The following is a 26,537-nucleotide window of genomic DNA, read 5'->3' as shown; positions in this document are numbered from 1 at the left end:
TTAGCAATTAGATTATAATCAATGAAGTAGAAGCCAGGTGGTTTTATACCAACGTGTAATAAAAGATGAGGCTGTATAATAAAAGATGAGGAAAAAGGAAAATTAACTTTTATAATAATATTTAATACCAAAAGTACAAAATTTGAAATATTTATTAGCGATGCCCTCGTGCATCAAGCATGATGCATCAAACTGGTTGGCAATAATGAGATCATCACCATGCGATTAACAACGATATCGTTAACACGCAATTTATATCGTTAACACGCAATTTATAGACAAAATCGTAAAGAATCGATAAGTGACTTCATCACGATCATCTTCTTCCCATCACTTCAAACCATTAAACTCAGTTGAAACAAATGCAATTCCTGCTGAAGATTACTAAACTTCTGTACGAATTCTTAAAATCCAAACTTCATTTCACGATGACAAATCATATTGACTCAAATCGTCCTCAACAAGAGTGTTGTCGTCAATTGACTGAATTTTTTCTGTATATGTATCATGAATCCCCGAAAATACCTCTCCTTCACTTCTGAAAGGTTGCTCATCTTGAAAAGAATTTTTTCTTACAGGCTTTAGTTTGCCGTTGTCATTTGAACGAAGATTCAGCAACTGTAATTGATCAAACCGTTTTTCATCATTAGTAGATGACTCCTCCCCGCAAACGACGGCATTATTGGCATCTTTAACATTAGAACATAAAGAGAAATCAAAAAAGGATCATAATCATTAGAGAAATGCGATTGTGTAGTTAATAAACCTTGAAATTTTAAATAAAACTTGTTGCTATATCAACCTATTAGTTTAAATTAGAATGAAAATGGTGTTAAGATAGGTACGGTTATATTCAAAAGAAAAGGTATAACATAAAATAAAGAATCAAAAAAACTTACAATCACTAGATCTCCTTTTTGATTTTGTTAACATTTCGATATTGATCTCTCCCTCACTTTTCTGAGCATCAGTTGAAATCTGTTTAAAATATCCAATAAAAAATATATACCCAATACAAAGATGAAATAATAATAATAAAAAAAGAAAAATACTAAAATCAAAAAAAATAAGATCATGTTTAAAAAAGCTACAGGATGCATTGCAAAAAAAAGAAAAAAAAAAAAAAAAAAAAAAAACACATTGTTTTAATAACCCTGCTTACTTCTCCAAACTCAAATGATTCATAATTCGTTTCTGCTTCGTCTTTTAAAGATATTATTTCTCCGAGAGATTTCACTGGGCGAATAATTTCTCCTACTGAACAAGAAGTATTTAACCCTTTAGAACTGTTTGGTTTGCTTTTAACTGTTTCTTTTGAATTGTGAGATGCAATTATTTTCTTCAAAATCGTTTTTGTATCTGAATAAATACAAAAATTCCATTTTACATAAATCGTTGTAAAGGCACCTTGAATGATAAAGATTTATCATTCAATGACATAACACTGAGTATAACTGTACAAAAACAAAAAAAATATACCAAAACTATTGTACTCCAGGTCTTCTGGAAGTTCTTGGAAATATTTAAGCATGCTTACTCCGAAGGGAAAACCTAACTCCCCCTCTGATACTCCTTCACACATTTCTGCAAAAGATGGATTCAAAAGCTCTCCAAGAGATATTCCTTCAAATGTACTAATGCCAGTTGAAGTGGTAGGTGTTTCAATTGTGTTACTGGAGGTACCATTAACAGATATGGGTGATACTGACAATTCTTGCTCTATTTTTGGATCTAGTATCCCATGAAGATTAGAAGCAATATCTTTATTTTCAGATTGCAATGAATGTTCTGAACTAATTTTAAAACCAGATAATGATTTTGTAAAATTTGAAAAATTATAATTCGAGAAATTAAAATTTTATCCAAGTAAATTTACTAATACAAAACTTACAATGGTAAATCCTCTTGTTGCATCAAAGACTCAACTGGTGTCAGTGTCTGCCTTGGTGTATTTACATTTATCTGATTCTTTTCTGATACATAAATTGAGACTTCAGGTGTCTCTACATGGATTTTATCATCTGGAGTTAAACTGATAATAGAAGAGTCTGGTGTTTTTATGGAATTTTGATGCAATGCTAAAAAGTACATAAAAAAAGAGATCTAATGCCTAAACAAAGTTAAATAATTGACGAATTTAATAATTTTAAAATTTCATCTGACAAATGGTTTTTTTAAGTAAAACTTATTGTGAAAAACTTTGCAAATTCCTCAGAGAACCTAAAGAAATTCTATAAACAAAAAACCACTAGTGTTTAATAGATGCAGTGTTTTAGATAATGATTGCAACCATTATTTTTTACCAACTTCTATAAGAGTCATCTCTTTTACTGTTATATTGAATGCAGTATAAAAGCTCCTTGTTTGGATACATTGTAAGAGATTTTTGTTGCAGGTAATGAACTTTGTTTTTGTAATAATTAAGGTTTTTCTGCCCTTCAGAATTTTCATGAAAATGAAAAAAAACAACAACAAAAAACTCATTGTTAAAAAGAATCACAAATAAAATTTGCGAAGATTAGTAAAATGTTTAAAATTTTAAAATTAAAAAGTTATATTTATTCACTAAACCATGTTTAGCTCTAAATTACACATTCATTAAAATAAAAGTAATACTTTTTTTCTATTTTCTTTTTTTTTTTTTAAATTTAATATACTTACAAACAGCTGATACAGATTCTGTAGTAATTTCAACGTCATCAATCAATTGCTCAGTTAGTTCAGAAATACTTCTTTCAGGTGTTAACAGATGAGGTAATGGGGAAGAAAGTGGTGATCTGGTGCGTGTTGGTGTTTGTATTGGTGTCAGTATTGGTGTAGGAGTTGCTGATAAAATGTTATCAATTTTCTAAAGTAGAAATGAAGATAAAATTTAAAAAATTTAACTTAAAAACACTAAACTAAAAATAAATAAAATTGATAAATAAAAATGATAAAACACAAAAACTAACTTGTTTTTTGTTACATGTTCAAAAACATTTTTTTCAAATGAAAAACTTAAAAATGTAAAAATGTAGCATACTTGAGGATCATCACATTTAAGTGGAGGAGGAGGAGGATACCCATACATAGTTTCTAGCATCTCTAGCAAAACACTACGTATTAACTCATCAACAAGGTTTCTGTCAATAGGAATCCCAGCATCCACAAACATTTGAAGACCTTTTAATCCAATAACATTTTCTGAAAAAAGAAAAGTCTATTAATAGTACTCATTTGCATTTTATGATCAATGCATTAATTTTTTTCAGCATGCAATTGTATTACATATAATAACAGCAACAGAGCAATTATACATCCAAACTTTGATGCATGTGCAAATTCTATTAGTACAAAATGTTCCTAAAACTTCAGACAAGCTACCTAATCTAATCATAATCAGGAACAATTTAGTTCCTTTTTTTTTCTTTTTTAAAAAAAAAACTGCATTTCAAAATGTTTTTTTTTTTCTAAAATACAATTATTCAAGGATGGTCTTTGATCTTAATTCTATTTTAGAATTGCATTTTGAGAGATCTTTTTTTTACCTGGTGAATTCTTTTATTTGTAAAAATGATGACACAATAACAACAATTTAAAGAAAAGATGAGCAGAGCAAATTGCTCATACAAGAAAAGCAATAAGTGAAGTCTGTTTAGTGGATTTTACTAAGTGTCAGTAATTACATACAACATAAATTTTATGGCATTCTGATAAAAACACATTGATATCATACTTTGGTTCAAGACCTCAAAACACAGTCTTGCACATCATCATAGTGTTAAAACTGGGAGCTATTATTTTAACAACTGATAGTACAATACATTTTTTTAAAATATAGTTTCTACTTATTTTATGTAAATTTTTTCTATAACGATTATTATAGATAACTATTGTAACTTAATTTTTTATATCAGTATGCCGAGTGATAGGAATACTGCAGCAATTTATACTTTGATCATTAAAAACTTAAAACTGAAATGTTACCTATCCAGTCACTTGGATCGCTATTTTCTTCTTCATTTAACACACTTTGTACTTTGATGGTATTTACAACTTCTTTAAGAGTTGGATCAGTAGCTTTGATATTCATCTGACTCACAAGTCGAGATAATAACTCATGCTCCAACCTTTATAATTAATTTACCAAAATTTGTAGCATTTATAAATAAAAATGCATTGTACTTGAGATGGATTGAACAATTAGCAAAGCTCAAAAAAATAAAATGTTCTGTAGTTTGCTGGATATTTAGACTAAAATGCACACTGTGCACAAACTTTTTTTTGATTAAAAGTAAGTAAATTTAAATTTAGTGTCACTTTGTGTTATTTGTGTCTTATTTTAGTGCTACTACAAGCATAATTATCATATAATTAAAAAAAGACAAACAAAAAAAAAACAAAAAAAAAACTTGGACTTAGAGTAATATAAAAATTTGTAGTGACTGAGATTTTAGGAAAAAAGTCATAAAAAACATACACACACACACACACACACACATAAAAACATAGCATAGCCAGTTTTGTACATTTAGCAGTGCAATATAACTTACTTAAAGCTCTAAAGTGTTTAGAAACTTTCACAAAGAACAAATAAGTAACAAATAAGTAACAAATAAGTAACAGATCAAGAACAGATCATCAAGAAGAATTGAGTGGTCTAAGAATAAAACACCTAAGATGGAAAACATAGAAAAGTACAAATGTTCAGTGGCAGAACTGTTACTTATTTGAAAAGAATCCATTAATGAGTATTTGGGTTGGGTATTTAGCTAAAAATCAAGTTCACTCCATCTCTACATTACAATTATGTGCAACATTATGTATAACATTGAATAAGAATGACAAATTGTACCATTCTTGGGCATGCAGTTGTAATTCATCTGCAGATAAAGTTGGAACATTGTACAGTGGCTGACTTTTAACATGTGTTGGAGGAAAAGTTGGACCACTTTCATTTTCAGGTTTAAAAGGTTGCTGGCAACCAGATATACAGAAGCCGTCATTAAAAGAGCTTTCACTTTCATTATCAATTGTCTAGTGGAAAAAAGTAAAATAAAAAATTTGACTGACAAAATTAAACTTTATTTGTGATCAATTACTATAACTTATAAACTTTTTATTTATTTATACAATTATTATTTACTTATACAAATTATTGGTGTTCAATTTAACTTTTGTAAACTTAATGCTTACAGTTCTATTGCATATGAAATGTATCTATGTGATATATAGATATGGATTACTAATATGTATATACATATTATTAATGTATATATTAATATATATATATTACAAATGTATATATATATTACATATACATGTTAAACATATTCTGCATAGTTTTAATAATAGTTTGGGGCATTTGATGCACCCAAATATCATATTAGGGTGCATCAAATGCCCCCCCCCCCCTACACACATGAGTTTTAAAACTATGCAGAATATGTTTGTCCCTAAAGTATTTTTATTCCATTTGCTGAAATAAAGCAACTGCAAAGAGAACTGCAAAGCTTTAAAAAGATTAAACATCGTTTAGAGGGTCCACCATTTTAACTATAATATTCAACTTCTGCTTTATTTATTGTATACATAGTTTATCATATTGGGTAGGTTCTAGAGTTTTAAAACAATCAAATAAATGTATTGTCTCCAACTGAACTGCTTTAGATTTTTTTTTATTTTACTTTTTAAGTTTATTTAAGATAAAACATGGGGTTTTTCTGCATGACAAATGGAATAAACATAAGCTTAAAAATTTAGTTTTTCTGCAACTCTTTTGCTTTTTTACTACTTTGTTCTATTCTGTTCAGTAACTTGCAACACATTCTGATAATGTACTTCACCATAGAACAAGAAATCTAAGCTTAGTTTGACTCTTTGTTCCGCAGTCATTCATGACATACAGTGCTTGCAGATTGTTAAAAGGAGTTTGATATGAGAATTTTTGGATTTTTTAACTTCTTCTGTCAGGAACTGTGGATCTAACTACAGAATGTACAACATAAACCATGAGTCTGATTCAATAAGATCTGAAAGGGCTATTAATTAGACTTGTGGACAGACTAATAATCAACAGAAATTATCTTTTGCTGAATCCTGTAAAAACCTTGTCCAAGGTGATTCTAGATCTATTTTATGTTTAAATGCTAGCAATTGATCTGCAAGAGCACAACACTCTTCTGCTGGAACTTTAAAGCTAAAGAGAACAAGAGGAATCATTTCACATATTAAATACTAAAGATGCAAACTAAAATGCTTAATTGGACCCTTTGAAACTATTTTGTTTACAGCTTCATACCTCAAAAGTTACTGACATAATTGTAAGTCATTTCATACCTCAAAAGTTACTTACATAATTGTAAGTCATTTCATACCTCAAAAGTTACTTACATAATTGTAAGTCATTCCATCTACAGTTGAATTGCATCTCATTTACAAAGAGCTATAAATTAAAGTGTTGAAGTTAACAAAGTCCCCCTCACCTTTGAGACTTGGTATTATGTAGTTATGGTACCTCTTGGCAATATTTGAATTTGTTGCTTAAACAAACAAATTTTCTCCTGGTTCTTCTTAAATCTGACTGAGTGTCCTGCTGATTCTCCATCTAGGAACAGTGCATAGCTCTATAAACTCTAGGTATCTTGGATTTATCATTTGAAACTATCTTGGAATCAACAATTCTGAATGAGCAAGATTGATAACACTAGATCTACAACTATCAATAAAACTAAGTGCAGTTTTAAAAGAACCTGAAAAATCAAAAAAAGCCAATAGTCCATCAGTCCATCTGAATTGGAGGAGTTCAAAATTCTGTTTAATTCTTGAAAAAAAAAAAGATAACAGGAGCTTTTTTGATCCTCAATCTGTAGATAGCCAAATATGCAAGATAAGTTAACATTTTCAACATTGTGACAACATGCTAAAATAATGCTTTGCCCAAATTTTCCTGGATGGTTATGCATGCTGCTGTTAGAGACTGTTGTGTTGAATACCATGTTGACAATTGAATTCATACAATTCCATGAAGACAAAAGGTCAAAAGTAATATCACCAGACTTGTGATAATTTCCAGGTTAATATGCTGCAACATCTAATAGTTTGAGTTTCAAAGAATTGCCAACAACAACAGTAAGACATTCTTCTAATTTAATTTATTTTGATAGTACTGGCATCAGCTTTGGACCAATCCACTGTTCCCTAAAATACATTGTAATTTTATGTCCAAATGGTCGTCTTGATTTAATAAAAGATACATATAAATAACAAACCTTGGTGCAATCACTACTTGCTTCTGATATCAAGGCATTGGCTTTGTGTGCAGGTGTCATCTTCAAATGTTAAAATATAAATTCATAGTTTTGGACTTAGGAAGGAAAAATCTGGGGTTGATCCTATTAAAAAGTAGAATTTTAGAGTAGTGTACGTAACTACTGAAAAATTTAGTTTAATTCTTAAATCTGGTGTAACTACCCTGTTTTCAAAATGTTATCCGAAATAAAAGTTTTAAAAATGGTGTACACTAAGAAATCATAAATAATCCAACTATGATCTCTATGAGTTTTTAATGTAACAAGTTTAGGATTTTCATACTGGGTGACTTCTGATTCTTGTTGATGAAACTGACCTCTACAGCTTCTAATGATTCACACCCCCTTTTACTGCTTTTTGCTGAACCACTGTTACTACTGTCATTTGTCATTGAGTGTGAAAGTAACACAAAAAGTTGTACAACTTGTATTTCCAGTTTTCATTTTCCCTTGACAAACTGTTTTGACTTTGTGAGCTTATGAACATTGATAACTCAGATCTTCTGAATTCTTGATAAGTTTTTATGCATTGTTGGGCCAAATTGAAAGTTTCTGGGGTAAGTCTTCCATCTTTTTGATCTTATTATTAGATGCTGGCATTGATTTAAATTTGTTTGGAATGTTTGCATTTTCATCTTAAGTTTAATTATTCTTTCACAAGCTTTATGATCAGTAATCATTGACATGTTTGTGTTCTTGTAAAATACTCTAATTTTTTCCAAAACAAGTTTTAAGAATTCCTATCTTGTTTGATTTTTGTAACCATTTTCATTTAAATGATATATCAAACAACACAATACTTGGTAAGATGTTGGCAGGCAATTTTTTAATCTTCCCCAAACTTTTGCTTCGATAATATTTGTTAAAAAGAAAACAATTCCAAAGCTAAAAATGCAACTTCTGTTTAATTTCTGGCAACATCTACTGAATGAGTAATGAAAACACTAGATAGTAGATGTCATTGTTAATAAATTATAACACCTAAGACATTAAACTAAAATGTAGGAGAACTTTTCAATTTGTTAAATTTGAAGAACAAAATCTGCAGAAATGGAAGAAAATCTAAGAAAATTTCAAAAATGTGAAAATTATGACTTTAAGGTGGACCCCCCTAAATAAACTCTTAATGATTACAGGAGCTGTAAGACTACATTTTAGAACCAATAGAATCTTTTAAACATAGGAACAGTAAACTTTTTACAGAGGGGGTTTTTGATGCACCCTAATATGTCTTATATGTGGTATTCCTTATCAATAAATAAAGCATCTGAAAAAACAAACAACTAGTTTAAAAATCAAATTAGGCAGAGAAATATTCTATTATAACTTTTTCTAGAGAAATAACATACTTTTTCTATAGGCATATCTTGAGTAGGGTTATGTGCTTGAAAGTGATAAGAAAGTTCATCTTCTTCACATTTAGAATCTTTTACCTTGAGATTTAAATACAAAAACAATTATAAAATTAAAAGGAACTTTTCATTAAATTTTTATTTCATTAAAAAGCAATCAGAGAATAAAAATCAAAAATAATCTTTAATGGTGCAATTTATCTTGTAAATTGCTTAAAAATGAATAAGATACAAAAAAAGCTGGGCCAGAGTTATCAAATAGTTAAACTACAAAATCTTACGTTGCTAAAAGCTAAAGCTGAAACCAAAAGTTTTCTTAAAACATACCAAAGTTTGCGAATTTTCAATAATTTTGCTTTGTTCACCAGTAGAAGAGGAAAAGTCACTGGTGTCAATATCAATATTGGGCAAAGTCTAAAGCATAACAAAAATTAAAAAAATTAAACCATTTTACCACATCTTACATATTTATAAAAACAAACTGGCTTAATTATTCTGGTTATATATACATTTTTAAATGTTTGGACATCTTTCTTCATTCCCACCTGTTACTATGTAACCTGCTAAGACAATACATTAAAGTCATACTACAAATAAAAAAATAAAAAAATTAAAATTTACCTGTAAATTCATTTTTAATTTGTTTCTTATCCTTTGCTGAACTTTAGCCTTCAAGCGAGACTTAAGATTTGAAGATGATTCATTTTCCAATAAAGAGTCAGATTTCACATTAATAACTGCAACATTCGGTCCTTTTACATGATGTAGAACTTTCATGTCAGATTCTAAACTAAAAAAGTAAGATAATTTAAAGTAAAGAACTAAGTTAGTGCAAATTTAATTGTATTAGGTAAGTGTTTATCACAACAAGATGGAACCTGTTACATAACTAGATTTTGCTTGTTATAAAAATCTTATTAACTTTCATTTTTAAGTTTAATTTGAGTTTAATTTAACTTTAATTGAGTAAGAAACAATTTTATTTTTATAAAACAACAAAAATACAGTATTGCTATACATTAAAGAAATACAATTGGTGAAAATTTTTTTAAATGTTTGTCTAGTTGGAATACGCGAGACAATGGTATTTTTATGCCAGGTTTTTCAGCTATTAGATATAAAACTTTACTGTATTAATCAGAAATGAACTTGTGGTATGTAGTCATGTTTTTGGGAACTAAATCATACAATGGTGATGAAACTTTTTTGCAACAAACACATTGATAAATCACAAAAATCTTCTCTCCAAACAAAAACTTTACAAATTTTCTCATTGATTTATACCATATACTTTTCCAAAAGTATCCCTCAAAAATCATGATAAAAAACCGCTGACACAATTACAAAATTTTTGGTTTTCACTGGAAAAAACTATTAAAATTATTAGCTCTATAATCACATCTTTGCTGGGGCAAGGAGTGGTTGGAGGGGGCTGGAACTTGGTTCCAGCCGGCAGTACCTTGAACATGAAGTCCAGGGTGGTCCAAACCTGGCCTAAAACCTTCCCTGGGAAAAATTAGACCTGTGTGTAAAGTTTGGTAAGGATAGGATCAAAACTGTGGATTTGTATAAAGAACACACCCACATACACACATACACATATATACAAACTTTGGGCTTTATATATTAGATTTAAATTTGTTGGTTTTACTCAAAATAGCATGAAATTGTTTCAAAAAAACTTTCATTCTTAATGTGAATATCAATACAATAAATTATAAAGAAATAAATAGCAAACAAATTATATTACAAACTTTCTTTCACACCATCAGGCTCATAAACTAATGGAAGCCTCCCATTAGGATCTTGATTAGGGTTGGCTAAAGGTATAGCTATTCCCAACAGATCATTTTTGATAAAACAATTGTGAAACACTGGATTTAAAGACAAGTTTAATTCAGGCTGAAAATTTTCTTTACTCTTAGATTTTTTGAAGGTATTTTTTACAGAACTTTCGATGATTAGGTTATTTGCAGCTTTTAGAACTCCTGGCTGATTAGTGATCTTTGTTGGTGATCGCAGGTGTTTTCTTTGCGGCTGATTGCCGAGTAAATGTTGTGCAACAAATTGATCAAAGACTCTTTTTGAATTCAATTTCGGCTTTATCTTCTTTTCAACATATAATTTCCCAGAGTTTTTAAAACTTGCAGATATATTTGATGGAATATTTGGCACAGTTTGCTTGAATTTTTGAGATAAAAAAACCTTATTTTCAGGTAAAGGTTGTTTTTGAGAAAAAAGTTGTCTTTGAGATAGGGGTATTCTTGTTCTTTTTTCTGCCTTTGTTAAATGCTTGGATTTTTCCAGAAGCTCAAACTAAATAAAAAAATTTTTTCATAAGTTATAAACTTTAGAGTATTTGTAGTGTAGAGAACTTTCACTAATTCCAATATTTTGTAAAACATGTTATAAATTTGCAAATTGCACACCAAAAGACTGATACAAATTTAAGAGCAATGTGCTAACCAAAACTTACATGAATTTCAGATTCTATTTCTTTAATTTTTTTATCCACACTTTTGCGAATTCGCATAAGTTCAGCATCTCTTAAAATGAAACGAGAAAAAAATATTTACTAAATGATAACCAAACTTTAATTTTACATAGCAAATTATAACTTAAGTTAAATTACAAAAAGGATCCAATTATTTACTTAAATTATAGGGCTATGTAAGATCTAACAAACAATAAAAACAAAAGTGATAAAAGTGATAATGGTGAAGCTTAATCGACTGAGAAAGTATTTATCAAATCCTTTGGAGATAAGTTAGTATTTTAAACACTTTTACCAACAAGAATCAGGGAATAAAACTAAATACTTTACAAAAGTGAAAAAATTTTATTTATAACTAGAACAAAATAATCTTCAATGATTAAAAACTAGTAATGCAAAATTGTGAAAAACTTCTAACTTTAATAACACAGAACTTATCATAGCCAGTGATGCAACCTTATGATGTTTGTATTTTTAGGTAAGGATATAGTTTTGTTTAAATCCATTTTATAGAAATGAATATTTTCAAAACTAATAGGTTGTAGTTAAATGATATTTACATCAAATTTTTATGAGAAAAGCAAATTTAGCAGGAATAAAACAGCTCATTAAAAGAGGCAGGCAAGCAAAGTTTATCATAGTAAGGCCCTCAGATGAGCAATATTTATCATAATGATGCCCTCAGATGAGCAACGTTTATCATAATTATGGCCTTAGATGAGCAAAGATCTGAAGTGATACCCCTAAAAGTAAAAAAGTAATAAATAAAGAAAAGTTTGTGAAAGCACACACATAATTCTAAGAAGTTAGAAACGGTATTTTTTGCTACTGCTCTAAAAACTTTCATCATAAATTACAAAAGATCATTATGTAAAAGAATTGCTCTCAAAGTTAAATCTATGCCAAGAAATACTCCCAAATAAATGTAAAACAGGGTGTAATCAAAATAAATGGTCATAAGGAATTTTTAGCTTCTGCAAAGGTATTACCAAAGTTATACAAATTCCAAATATTAAAAAAAAAACTTTAAACCTAAGTACACTGAGTTCTAAGATAAATATATTTGTGTCATTCTTGCAACTTTAAACAAGTGCCACATTGAAATACATTCACATTACTAAACATAATTACTTTTCAACAAGTGAAGGGTCCAGATACCCAATTGTTTGCAGACTTTTGTGTTTCCTTGCAACCTCAGCCAAATTACTTTCTAACTTTTCACAAGCTTCTTGAGTCTCTTTTAAAACTTGTGCTGCTGTAATCATAGTACCAGTACTAAAGAGCACTTAACATGGTACATTCTACACCACTTCCATTTCTATCTATTGTTAACACCATTAGAATTATCATTACTTATATGTAAACAATATTATACATAAATATAGAAAAAAATATTAGTTCTTTAAATGTTTGTATGCACAAAGAGTCTGCCAGAATGTTATATAATAAAAGCAACAATGGATTATCTATGTATGATGCAATATTAATACATCACCAAGGGTATGATAGGTTTTATTTTTAAATTTCTGTTTTTAAAAAAGACCTTCAGGATAAGAACCAGTAAGCTATCTGCCCAAGAAAGCTATTATTGAGAAGATTGTTCAAGGTTTAATAGTTCAAGTTTTCTTATAAACATGTAAACAATTCAAATTTTCTTTTATCAATTTACAACTGCTGCTGCTTTTTGTCAAAGAATGTGATAGTTAAGAAGTACAGGTGCCTCGATACAAAATTACAGTCCTAATAGAAAAAGTCTACTTCAACTTACTAATAAAAGAATTGCTGATAAGCTATAAAGTATATAATATAAAAAAAAAGATAACAAAAAAAATCACTAAAAATGTGGTTTCAATATCAACACTTAATACATTGATATAAATGTTTTTATTAAGGATGTAATCTATCAAAACTATGGTTAAGTAAAAATAATATAAACAACAAAAAAAAAAAAAAAAAAAAAATCTTCTTCATATTCATCTCAGTCTGCTCAACAAAAAGGAAACTAAGTCTGGTAAAAGAATTTTTCTTTAAAAAAAAAAAAAAAGCATCTCAAGCTGGATGGTTTTTTTGAACATTTCCTAACAAGGTTCAAAAATAAATTGTAAATTAAAAAAAGTTCTAAGTCCTAAATTTGAAAATTTTCACTAAAGATGTCATAGCAAATATTTTTCTTTGCTTTGATTTTAAAAATTCAGCATGTTTATGTTAAGGAAACTACACAAAATATTCAAGATTTACCAATGACATACTAAATCTGAATTTTTGTATATATGCATGAATGGCTGCATATGTGTATGTTTGTTAACAATTTATAGCAGAAAATATTATTTAACAAAAGTAAGTATTATTTACTAAGTAAATATTATTTATTAAGAGATTTAATTTAATTTATTTATTTTACATATTTGCCAATATTATGAAAGAATGTTGTTTTGTTTGGCAGACGAAACATCATTCTTAAGGCGGTCAGAGTCCAAGTTGCATATTTAGCATAATTATGCGTAAATTATTACGGATTACCACAAAATCTGAAAATCTAATAATATTTCTGTTTTTTTTTAAATAAATAAAAACAATTACACGACAACCTATTTTTGACATTCTGCATTTTGATATCAATAAGTATTAAAAAAATTGGGGAATTTAGCAATTTTTTAGACCCCCCTCTCGATATCGACAATTCAACACTATATAATTTTTACATTTCTCATTTAAGCATTATTAAGCACAATACCTTATCATAAATGGATTAATATATTCTGCAAAGTTTATGCAAACTAAAAGTCCTTTTAAATGTTAAAATGTTCTTTAACAGCAGCATCCTATAAAAATTCAAGACCATTGGGCAGCCTCAAATGTTTCTATGTTATTCTTTTACAATGAGTTTAGAAGATCTTGATGGATATTCCTTTCTCGATTAAAATAATAAAATTAATCCAATTAAGGAAAATCCACTCTAATGAGTACTCTATGTTAATGCGCAATCTTTTAAAATTATTACAGGCTGGCCACACATTATTTGGAACCTGGAAAAGTATACACTTTATTATTAAATTTCCAGGAAGCAAATTACTATGTGCTAAAAATATATCACATAACTACATAATTACTAAGCTTAATTGCATAATTAAAAAGTTACACCAAGCCTTTTTTTTTTCCATTAATTCTTTTCAGATTTTTCTAATAAAAACAATACAGATATTAAGATGCATAAGATGCTTTCAATATGAAAGTGTTTGCTTTCTCCCAATTTCTTTCTAATGGTTTGTTATCATTTTAATAAAATTTCCATTTCTAGCGAGCCACTATGTTTAATCTTGTTTGTTTTCAATTTTTAGATAAGTTAATACCCAAGAACTACATATACAACTCTGCTGATGAATTTCATCATAATTCCAGAGTAACGCTCGACTTGCTACCCTTTTAACTCTAAAAAACCAGGTAAATTATTTAGGGCTGTAACTCTAAAAAACCAGGTAAATTATTTTAGGGCTGTAACTCTAAAAAACCAGGTAAATTATTTTAGGGCTGTAACTCTAAAAAACCAGGTAAATTATTTTAGGGCTGTAACTCTAAAAAACCAGGTAAATTATTTTAGGGCTGTAACTCTAAAAAACCAGGTAAATTATTTTAGGGCTGTAACTCTAAAAAACCAGGTAAATTATTTTAGGGCTGTAACTCTAAAAAACCAGGTAAATTATTTTAGGGCTGTAACTCTAAAAAACCAGGTAAATTATTTTAGGGCTGTAACTCTAAAAAACCAGGTAAATTATTTTAGGGCTGTAACTCTAAAAAACCAGGTAAATTATTTTAGGGCTGTAACTCTAAAAAACCAGGTAAATTATTTTAGGGCTGTAACTCTAAAAAACCAGGTAAATTATTTTAGGGCTGTAACTCTAAAAAACCAGGTTAATTTATTTAGGGCTGTAACTCTAAAAAACCAGGTAAATTATTTTAGGGCTGTAACTCTAAAAAACCAGGTAAATTATTTTAGGGCTGTAACTCTAAAAAACCAGGTAAATTATTTTAGGGCTGTAACTCTAAAAAACCAGGTAAATTATTTTAGGGCTGTAAACAAACAATCTTTATCAAGAGTAAAATTATTGGAAACTCAAAAGTTACTTTCTGTTAGCGTTTTAAATTTTACCAGCAAATAACAAATGGGTTTTAACAAATTTTATTCTTATTCAAAGAATGCTAAACTAAAAAGCTGCACTAAATAAAAGTCATAATAATAAAGTTTTTTTTTTTAATGTGAAAGTTTACAAACAAGAATTTTGTTGCAAAAAAAGTTCCATGAAAAAAATATTTCCATAGGATCTGCTGTGCTTTTTTAATTGCGACTGTCTCCATAGTCTTACTAACAACGAGATCAGAAAACAACGAATTGCATTTGTTGATTGCAAAATATTAGGTGTCAGCCCAGTTATACCAACGGTACAAGACATTAGCACCAGTATATCTTGGATTCCAGATATACTATTACAAAGATACCAGATATACTAGGTATCTATCGGCATTGAAAGAATCAAGTTGGATAATTACAACAAAAACTACTTTATTGGTCAACGTATTTTTAGGTTTCCATATATCAATATATCGCTGAATATCACGGAGTGATTGACAAGTTAGTATGGCACATTGCAAACTTTGCGTCAAGTTATGAAGAGGCTCTGCGCCTCATACCAGAATCTTGTTTTCAAAAATATGCTGCAGATTACTTTGATGCTTCAGAATACCTTATACGATGTTTGCAGAAGCTTAATAATGAAAAGCAATAAAATGTAACTTTAAAACCCTTTGCATTTTCAAGAGCTAAGGTTTGGAGCATGGTCACTTATGCTTAAGATAATGAAAGTAATAAACTAAAATTTTAGGTAATAAACATATTTTGACCTGTCTAACCGTAAATCAATATTTTTCATTAGAATTAGAGCCGGATTTAGTCAAAAAAGATTTACAGCACAAAAAAAAAAAAAAAAAAAAAGCTAAATTCACTAGGATTGGCTTTAAAGAATTCAAAAAGACTCGATAGTGGAATCCCAGGAAGAAAGAGAGTTCTTGGAATAAAAGTCTCTTACTTCCTTATAACTTTTTAATTGGTGAAGCGCAAAAACCACACGAAAAAACAAAACTAAAAAAAATAAAAAGTTGAGCCCAAAAACGTTTTTCAAGAAGGGGTGGCAAACTTTGCAGCAATCCCTGGAATCTATAGGTCCGGAAGAGTAAGTTGGACCGGGCTTCATCATTTGATTGGTTTAAACATTTTCGGAAACAATAAACTTAACAAACTTATAGTAAAAAAAAGTACATTAAACTTGCAGCTGATTACGGATGAAGTTGTGTGCGTTTTTGAGAACTTGTCATGGTTCAGGAAAAGGCTTGTTTCTGCCTATTCTTGATTAATCCTTTAAGAGGCATGATTGATAATTCAGGCAGATTATGTTTCTGTTTTAAGTTCTGGTTACTTGTTGCTTATTCAACCAATTTATGCAAAACATTTTTATATTGACCAAGAATCGTTTTAACAGATTGTAACCAACCATGATATTTAAGAATTAGTTGAAACACTTTACAAATATAAATATTTGGTTGCATCCAATATAATTGCAGAAAAAAATTCTTAAATAGAACTAAGAACATGAGATACCTGCATGTCTGTACAAATGAACAAAAATAATCCAAAAGCATGCAAATTTACAACGTTGAAATATTTAAACGAAGAGGGTCATTCTTTTAAAGAATTAATTTATATCCTAAAACAAACAGCTTATTGCTAAACATAGCTTTCTATATTTTTGAAAAAAGTAAAGTTTAAAGTTTTCTACCCACTTACTCTACTTACTTTCATAAACAATAAAAACTGGGGGTAAATAAAACTGAACTGAAAGTACGCTGATTAGTTCTGTATTACAATACGTTACAGAAATGGTGAATAAAATATTTTACTTCTGTTGGGGGAGAAGGAAGGGATTTTCTAGGATTCTAGCAAAATGAGCAATACTTTCTCCAAGGAAACAAAAATGTTGATCTTTTGATGATACAGGCATTAAAAGGTTGTAAAAATGTCTCCACCTTAACAAACATATGAGAGAAAAACCAATAAAGCTGTTGTATCTTGATTTCAAGTAGTAAAAGAGATGAAAGAAGAAGAGTGTTTTTGCAGAGCAGCAACTATTTGCTGCTCTGCAAGAATCACTTACTCTACTTACTTTCATAAACAATAAAAAACTGGGGTTAAATAAAACTGAACTGAAAATACGCTGATTAGGTCTGTATTATAATACGTCACAGAAATGGTGAATACAATATTTTACTTCTGTTGGGGGGAGCAGTAAAAGAGATGAAAGAAGAAGAGTGTTCTTGCAGAGCAGCAACTATTTGCAAAATGTGGCTTAAATTAAAAAACCGTAGTTAAATAAGTTAAGAGCTTCAAGCTTTCAAGTTTTAAAAAAACAAGTCTAAAACTTAGCTAGATTCCCCCCTCTCTCTCCAAATTCAACATGGATGCAACCTCTCAACTCTAGAAAATATATGAAGTGTTTTTCTAGGATATGTGCTTAACAGAGTATAGGTATTCTAAGAATTTCTTAATCAGTAATTAGTTTTTTCCCGGAAAAAACTGTGCAACCTTTTAAAAGACTTTTGGCACTTTGATGACCATTGTGCCTCCATACTTGCTCCCAATATCATACTTTTTCCTAGAAATATTGATGCATATGCAACGTTTGGTAAAAAGTAATTCATAAGACCAATTTGGGTAGTGACATTTAAGCTCGTATTCAATTTCCTATACAACAATATAAGTATCAGGTTCGTAAAATTTTTCAGAGTTTTGAAAATTTTTGCAAAGACGGAGAACTGGAATAAAAAAAATCATGTTCAATATGTTCAAACAATGGCCAATTGTTTGCTTCCAGACGAGCTAAATCTTATGACTATTTTATAAATATTTCTTTTGTCTATCGCAACGTTTTTTGTCTATCGTAACGGTTTTCTATCGTATCGCAACGGCTGATCGCATGTTCTTAATATGAAGTGAGCGCTTTTTATTGTTTCTTTTTTCGGACGCATACTTTTATCGGGTGCATAGTTTTAGTGGACGCGTACTTTTGAAGAAACCACATGCCATAAATTGAAGGTAGACGTTTCTTTTGAATCAAATTTTAGATGAAAAAAAAAAATCTATAAAAACTGTCCATGAAAAAAAAATCGGTAAAAAAAAAAATTATCACAAAAAACACAAAAATGCAGATGCCGTTTTCTCCAGTGGTGCCCAGTCCCCCAGTGATCTTAATATAACACAGAAGCTTCCTATTCATAGAATTTTAATTGGCTGGGACCGAAATAATTATTTTCAATGTTTTAGGTATAATCTTTTTTTAGTTTAAAAAACATCTCAGCCTACACCACACTTATGATAAAATTTCATGAAAACCCCACTTATGATAGCACTTAATTTAAAAACATACGTTTGGCAGTAACTTTGGAAATTTTACCTTAGAAAGACATTTTCTCATTAACACTGGCTTAGCTATGATGGTTAGGGGTGTTCAAAAAAAAAAAATTTCGAAAACACGAATACACAACAAGCTAAATTTGGGGCAAATGTAAAAAAAATACGATTACAAAAAAAAAAAGTCAAAAATATTGAGATTTACCTTGTGCTCAAGCGTCAAAACCCCCCTAAAAATGCCCCAAATAGTACCCTCGTAGCAAGGCTTTGAGCACAAGGTAAATCTTAATATTTTTAATTTTTTTTTTTTTTAATGTGCTCATAATAATCTATACTTTTTTTTAAAATTGATGTGTATTCGTGATTTTTCTTAAAAGTTCTTTAAATTTAAAACGATTTTATGCAAAAAAACGAAAATATGCGCATTTAACAAAAAAGAATGCGCAATAATTCGTACTTATTTTATTTGTTTATATTCACAGTGTTTGGTTTTCATTTTATTTGTATTAAGCTTTTTAGAAAAACGTTTTTTTTATAGGTTGATTGAATGATACAAACTTAAATTACGTGCAACTTGTATCTTTAAAAAATATTTTTTTAATATAAATACAAAAGTTCAAGCTATCTTATGAATTTTGGAGCGTAAGCTAAGTAATCCCTTTGCGATTCTTTTCTTGCTTATAACTTTGTTATTTTGTTTCTTGGTTAATAAAGATTCACTGCCTGATGCCTTAAAAATTGAGCGAGTTTTGTCCACAGCAATAAGCCTATTTTGTTTTTCTTCCTCGTCTCTGTAGCGGTGAACAAATTGTTGCATCATTCCAATTGCCCTTTCAGCGTGGTCGTTTACACAAACAATACTTTTTGCAAAATTTAAAAATAATTTATATGTTGATTGCGTGTGCCAATACTGAGGTGGCAAGGTCAGCCAATCATCAACTCGTTGATCTTTTATTCCGATCATATCAAACATTAACCAAGAGAACTCATCAACCAAAGAAGCTAAGCTAGGAATTTGCTGATGAATGTTAAGTTCAATTTTCAACAATTTTTCTATATCTTTTTTTTGCTTATTTTCAGTTTTAAAGTAACATGACTTAGGTTTTGGAAATGATAATATTGCAGCAGCAATTTTTTTCTTTTCTTCGAGTGCAACACCATCATCCAGCAAGGCTAAAGGAATCAGAGTTGAGTCAAGATACCATGTATGTTTAAATAAAGAATTCAACACAGCATCAACAGCAAATGGTTCTGCACATACTGCTTTATACTGATGCATTTGATGAATAGCAGTTACATCCATAAAAGGAGCTTTGATTGTATCATTTGATTGCAGGTACCACTTTGCATAAAAACAAGCTATAAATTCAGTTATTACCTTAATATGTTCTCTATTTTTTTGAATAAAATCAATTTGAGTTGAAAGAATTTGCATTTTTAAATAATATATAGATTTCCCAAGAAATCTTGCATGATGAACCGCTCCAGTTTTTCGAATTTTAATGATAGAAGGAGAAAGATAGCTGACCACTAGCTCTGCAAGTTCTTTTCTATCTTCCCGTACAATATTATTTCTCAATAAGTAAGATCTACAATACTCAAGAGATTCTGTAGCAGCTTTTTCAACAACGGTTCCTTTAATTTCTTCCCAACCAAATTTTACTAACATAGATGGGTTGTACTCAAAATTAGGCTGCTCAAACAAGTTTTTGAAATGTTTAAACAAAGGGTTATCGGGGGCCGTAGTTTTTTCATTTGTTATAGCCTCACAAAAGTGTGTGATTCTCAACTCAGAAACATGATGTCTGCAAGCTAAAAGAATTAGATACTTATTTAACTCAGTAGATATTCTTATTAAAGATCCTTTATGTATTCCTGTATTGCTTGATGTGGTATCAAAACAAAGTAATCCAATCTTTGATTCGAGATTGTACTCTTTTAAGACTTTCATTACACCATTGTACTGATCTTCTCCAGATGAAGAGGGTAATGGCGTAACTCCGAGAAGATGGGAGTCATTATCAATAGTTGCCAGAACCGCAAGTCTATCATGCTTTAATTTTTTTCCATTATTAATTTCAAAAAGTGTCTTTCCGTCAAAATGTATAATGCATGGGTAGGGAGAAGCTCGGATGCTAAGTTCGACATCTTCTTTAGCAATAACTGCCATTTCATGAGCTGTTTGTTTCATCTTTCTAGATGCTGTTGACCTGCTGCAATTTACATTTGTAAGATCAACCCCAGAACTATCAAGGATTGCAGCAGTAACTTTTGTCAAAACGTTTGGAGAAATATCAGTAATTGTGGCAATAAGAGCAACATTACCAGAAATAATATCTTTTGGGATCTCAGCTTTTATAAGACTACTTGACTCTATAGAACGCCGATATCCTGGTTCAAAATCGGAATCAAAAGATGAATCTTCGCTGGTGTCCGTACCAAATTCTAACTCTGAACTTACTTCTACTGATTTAGCAGCATTTTTTATAGATGGATTTCTCTTTCTTGTATTCTCCGAAATCTAAACAGCATACATTATAAAATAAAAATTAATGTACCCAAAATAAAAACCAATGAAAAATTGGAGAAGAGTGAGCAATGATAGAAGAGTTTTTAAATTCAGAAAAAAGGTTTATAATATGGATTTATATTATAATATATAATACCTTCTCGCTATATTTTTTGTCTTCAGGCCCTAGAAATAACTTTCTGTTGTGTTCTTGATCGTATAAAAAATCTAGGTCCTCTTTCCTATCTAGGTCTGATCTATTCTTGTCCTTCTTTATCCAGTTTTGTAAGTCAGCTATTCCTGCCCAAAAGATTTTTCCCAGCTCTTTTCTAAAGTCTTGTTGCTTTTTTAATTCTAAAGGCGACCTCCTGTGCATGTTTTTTTTCAAATTCAAATATTTTTTGTTCAACTTATTCAGCTTTTGTATCAAGTTATTATCTGATTGAAGAGGGAATCCAGCTTTAAGCCAGGGACCCTTGATTTTGCTTAGAATACACCTACAATGCAGTTCAACACATCTCTCGTATTTTCTGTCTTTTTTTACCGAGCATGCAATTATCATTGACTTTTTTGAGGTTTTAGAAAGCGTCGACTTATTAAAAGCTATGTGTTGTAAAATATCTAATCCAGTTGGCAGTTGATCAACTAAAGTTAATAACAAAAATATTCAGGTTGAGTTTGCTCTTGTACAACGTGAAATCTTATAGTCATAAGATTTCACATTATTAACTATAGTCTTATATCCTAAACTAGATATTTAAAATTAAAAAAAGCTCAAAACAAATTCGTTACTTGGTATTGCTGGTTTCACTTTCTCAATAATAAAATGTTTGTTTCTTTTCGTTTTTATATTTCGCTTTTCATTGCCACTTTTTAATAGTTTCTTACTTTTATTTGCACTTGAAACTTTCATTTTTTGTGACTCTCCTTTGTTTTCTATTAAATTGTCCATTATAATTTTTAAAACTATTTTAAAAGAAATGACGTTCACTAATTTCAAAATATGAGATGAAACTATAATGTTTACTGCAGAATTTCGCAATATACATTAACGTTAATTTACAATTGTCAGTTTTTTCTTTTTACAAGTTTTAGACAGGTAATATAATTGTTTATTAAGTGAGAACAAAAGAAAAATGCAAACAAAGTACACAAATCAAATAACAAAAGAAACATTAATGATTAAAAAACCAAACAATGTGAATATAAACAAATAAAATAAGTACGAATTATTGCGCATTCTTTTTTGTTAAATGCGCATATTTTCGTTTTTTTGCATAAAATCGTTTTAAATTTAAAGAACTTTTAAGAAAAATCACGGATACACATCAATTTTAAAAAAAAGTATAGATTATTATGAGCACATTAAAAAAAAAAAAAATTAAAAATATTAAGATTTACCTTGTGCTCAAAGCCTTGCTACGAGGGTACTATTTGGGGCATTTTTAGGGGGGTTTTGACGCTTGAGCACAAGGTAAATCTCAATATTTTTGACTTTTTTTTTTTGTAATCGTATTTTTTTTACATTTGCCCCAAATTTAGCTTGTTGTGTATTCGTGTTTTCGAAATTTTTTTTTTTTGAACACCCCTAATGATGGTAGGAGGAGGATTAACTTTTATACTTTTAACTATTTTTGAAGATACTGTGTAATAGAAGTTATTGAGTTGTCATCCCATAATCTTTGCTGCTTTAAACACGGAAAAACGAAACGCCAATTCTTAATACAGCTTCTGTTAAATGCAAAAAATAGTTTCTCTAGAATTACTACTATTCTAGGTTGCAGGTTGCAAAAACGCTTAATCAATAAAAATTTTGGTTTTAGTAAACAAAAACACAGTTTGGCTGCGCCCTCTCAATATGACGTAATATGTTTATAAAAATAAAAAACGTACTTATTGTTACAACTTATTTTGCTTTATTTTCAAGAGTTATAACTTTTTTATTCAAACCATTTATAGCATTTTAAAAAGTAATAAAAATTAACAATTTTTTTTAAAATTCTATTACACGAAGTACCATTGGTGACCAATTGTTTTAATAACCGCAAGTTATTTTGGAATATTTACGCGGACGCATTATGAACGGCACTGTTTTAAAAACGCCAGATGCTGCAGATTTAGTTTTCGAAGCATTACTGTAAATCATTTAAAACTGAACCAACCAATCCGAAATAATTGCAAGATTTTTTTGGCGGTATTACACAATAGTCCGAATCGATTCAGGGAAAGAAAATTCAGCCGAATTTTTATATCTTTCGTAATCAAATCCTGTATAAAGTAAAAGTTTTCTATTTTGATCTAATGAAGGTTCAAAGTGATCCAAAAAAAAAATCCCCACTAAAATAAGATAGGTAGACCCTATATGAGGAAATAAAAGTAAAGTAGATACTTTTCTAGACTTCAATTAAAGCAATATCGAGCATGAATTTAAAGCGTGTCTATCGTTTGCCTTAAATTCTCACGGAAGCATTAGTTTCTTTAGCAAAAAAGTTGATAAACTCGGCGATTATCCAAATAGCGCAACTTCACGTTGTATATATAAAAAAAAGAAGATTATTATAATCGTCTACAATTTGGAATTTTAGCCACACAATTAAATTTTCCCTTAAAAAAAAATCTAATTCTAAAAAATTGTCATAACGTAACGGAGACTAGAGCTGGCTACAGAAGTAAGTTGACTACAGGGGTAAGTTGAAATTTTATTATTCTCCAAGTACCACAGTTTGAAAAATTTTTGGAGTCAGTGTCATGCTAGCGACAGGGATATTTACTAGCATAACACTGAAGACCACAAGCAATGTTTGCAATTTTCACGTCACATGAGAAAAGAAATTGGAAATTTTTTTAGCTTTGATAAGATAAAGAAGTGTGGTGAGTTTTTCATAATTATCTTGATTTTTCAGCAATAACAACCAACATTTGTTTCTTTATTCCAGAATCTTCAAATGGTTTCTCAAACATCCATTACTTCTTTTGGGACTGACCTGGCTGATCTTTAGAATGCTTAACAATTCAAAGACTGATTTTGAGGAATGTTGTCTCCCATCAATTCTAATTTTCAACAGATGGTCTTGTGTGACAGTTCTTGTGGAAAAAAGTTCTTCAACTAGTTCTTCTAAATTCTTGCAGTGGAAAAATTGTTTGGAAATCTTTGAAGAACTTTGGTTGTGTTAGGTTTCAATTTGTGAGAGAGTGTAAACATCTGCCAATGTTTTTCCTCTTAGGCTGAATTTGGATTTATATTGTGGCTCAACAATTCTCCTTTTAGCAACATTTTTTAATGAAGATGCTAGCTCTTGCATTCCTGTGTTAGATAAACCAGTGTTTAACTGAATTTGTAGGAGGTTTTCTATTGTAAGTTTATCATTCTTGGAAAAAAAACACTGTGCACTAAATGGTCTCACAGTAAGAGGAAGTTTTCTTCCTTTACTCTAACACAGTCTAATAGTTCCATGCGGTGATGCTTCTTTATTTACAATCTTTGATGATGCAAGTTTGTTCTGCTGCAACTCTGTCATGTTCAGTTAATATTTTTAGGTTATCATGGGGAGTTTTTTCTGTGCACCGATGACTTAGTCCTGTTCCTATTAAACTGTGACATCTGGAACATCTTTTCTCAGTTGTATTGGTTTGTTTTTGAGTGTTGTTGGATCAGCATTCTGATTACTGTGCTCTTGACAATGGGTACACTTTGTTTAATTCCAGTATTCCAATTTGACACAGAAGGCAATTACAACCACCAGACTGTTGCTTCACTAAAATATTTTTGTAGCCAAAAAACTGAGAAAGTGGAAATTTGAGCTCACCTTGATCATATCTTTGCAGTAGAGTTTTGCAATGAGTACAAATGCCCCTTGGTACTCTTTCATCATTGAAGTTCAATTCAGTCTTCAACAATTTAAGTGCTCCATTTATTGTGAAGTCAGTGAGTTCTCTGTCTGCTTTTCTGATACACAGAAAACAAACACTTTTACGACAGTCTTTACGAGATTTTGCTTTATTTGGCATTTTAGCTTTGTCTTTACCCTCGAGGTAAGTTGGCACACCGTATAAAAAGAAACAAGTTTAGCAACATTAAGCATCTGTTTCAAGTACATTTTTCTTATGAAAACTGTTTATAATTTTTATCTGACAAAATTTTTGAACTTAACTTTTATTGCCCTTGAGTCGATTGAATAGACCTCCTTTTAAAATAGCCACACAAAGTCAAAATTGAGATTAATACACATGAGAAGAACCAGCAAAACCCTTTAAAGGTGTTAATGTTCTTACTATTGGATTACGAAAAATCACTTTTTCAAAGTCTTTTAATTATTCCAAGCGAGATATTTATGTTTTAAAATATCTCTATTTTCAAGTATCTTCGCCCAAAACATTTATGCACATTTTAAGCTTTGTGGAAAAAAAGACCCTTTTTAATCATAATACAAACTGAACAAATATTATGCATCGAAGCATTAAAGCTAAAAGAAAATTAAATATCTATAATTCTGCGTTTTATATCATCAAATGGTGGTAATCATGAAAATGGAAGTAAAAACTAATACAGAGATCTGAGGAAAATGAATATTTGGCAACTAGGTGGTTCAGCATTAGTTGTTATTCCAATAATGACCAAAATAGCTTGTGTTTTACAAAATAACTCTCGTTCAATATATTTCAAAAAACAAAAAAGGTTTAGTAAAAGGATTTTTTCACTTCAGGAACGTTTGTTGAACTAAAAAAAAAGCTTAACTGTTAGAAGATTTGTTATCAATACGCTGTTAATAACAACTGGGTTTGAGGAAGGCAATGTATATTTCTTTTAGTCTATCTTATGGTTCGGGTTATATTTTATGGGAGTATGGAAAAAACTTTTTGAATGATAGATTAATTTTTCATTTTATTTGATACCGAATGTAATATTTTAGGCAGAAACGCTTACAAACCATCTTTATCTCTGCTTAAGTTATTTGAAAATCAAACTTTTTACGGAGATTTATTGTTAAAAAGAAGCGTTTATTTATTTAAGCCAAAAAGTCTTCTAATTCTTAAACCAAAATTTAGATCAAACACAAACGGGAGAAAATGAACACTGCAAATAATTTCTGAAGTGAATTCTGCTTAACTCAATGCCTTTTGATATATAATATTCTGTGTTTTTTCTTCTGGATCAAAAATAAACAGATTTTTCGAATTTCTGACTCTGATTTTTTTAGAACTAAATTTTTTGGGAACTACATAGAAAGTGAACTTTTGGAACAACAATTTTATGATGACTAACTTTTGTAAGAAACGTTTTGTGAAATTCCCATTTTTTTCTAAAGCTCCTGGGGTCATATCCTGTAAACCTCCCAAGCAGCACACGACACCAGCCAGAATTCCGGCGAATCATCGCACCCCGTGTTGACTATATTAGTGACGGGCCAGTACAGGCGCGAGTCTGGCAAGCTTCTAG

General features: G+C 29.8%; 2 protein-coding genes across 4 annotated transcripts; both read right to left on the bottom strand.

Annotated features, from left to right (window-relative positions):
• Positions 1-105: 105 nt before the first annotated feature.
• Positions 106-12,519, bottom strand: LOC145183305 (uncharacterized). Of its 3 annotated transcripts, none has more exons than XM_090085014.1 (15): positions 12,267-12,519; positions 11,118-11,187; positions 10,392-10,957; positions 9,263-9,431; positions 8,969-9,055; positions 8,639-8,722; positions 4,835-5,016; positions 3,967-4,109; positions 3,023-3,183; positions 2,662-2,848; positions 1,892-2,078; positions 1,480-1,793; positions 1,163-1,359; positions 900-978; positions 106-689 (listed from the first exon to the last, which is right to left on the bottom strand). In XM_090085014.1, exons 1-15 carry the CDS (start codon positions 12,398-12,400, stop codon positions 424-426), a joined length of 2,826 nt encoding a protein of 941 aa, XP_089941140.1. In that variant the 5' UTR covers positions 12,401-12,519; the 3' UTR covers positions 106-423. The 3 variants fall into 3 exon arrangements, with proteins under 3 accessions (XP_089941140.1, XP_089941141.1, XP_089941142.1); XM_090085015.1 differs by having other exon boundaries at positions 9,263-9,426; positions 10,396-10,957; XM_090085016.1 differs by having other exon boundaries at positions 10,396-10,957; positions 12,267-12,514.
• Positions 12,520-19,065: 6,546 nt separating this feature from the next.
• On the bottom strand, positions 19,066-22,515 carry LOC149889409 (uncharacterized). Its single transcript, XM_090086241.1, has 2 exons — positions 21,258-22,515; positions 19,066-21,112 (listed from the first exon to the last, which is right to left on the bottom strand). The coding sequence occupies exons 1-2, from the start codon at positions 21,660-21,662 to the stop codon at positions 19,208-19,210; spliced, it is 2,310 nt and encodes a 769-aa protein (XP_089942367.1). The 5' UTR covers positions 21,663-22,515; the 3' UTR covers positions 19,066-19,207.
• Between the last annotated feature and the right edge of the window lie 4,022 nt (positions 22,516-26,537).

Source organism: Hydra viridissima, unplaced genomic scaffold (genome assembly GCF_058129835.1).
Source record: "Hydra viridissima isolate aposymbiotic clone 2 unplaced genomic scaffold, HvirCarnegie_v1 scaffold_4, whole genome shotgun sequence".
Classification (NCBI taxonomy): Eukaryota; Metazoa; Cnidaria; class Hydrozoa; order Anthoathecata; family Hydridae; genus Hydra; species Hydra viridissima.
Note: the sequence above shows the minus strand (reverse complement) of the source record. Positions and strands in the feature narration are given on the sequence as shown.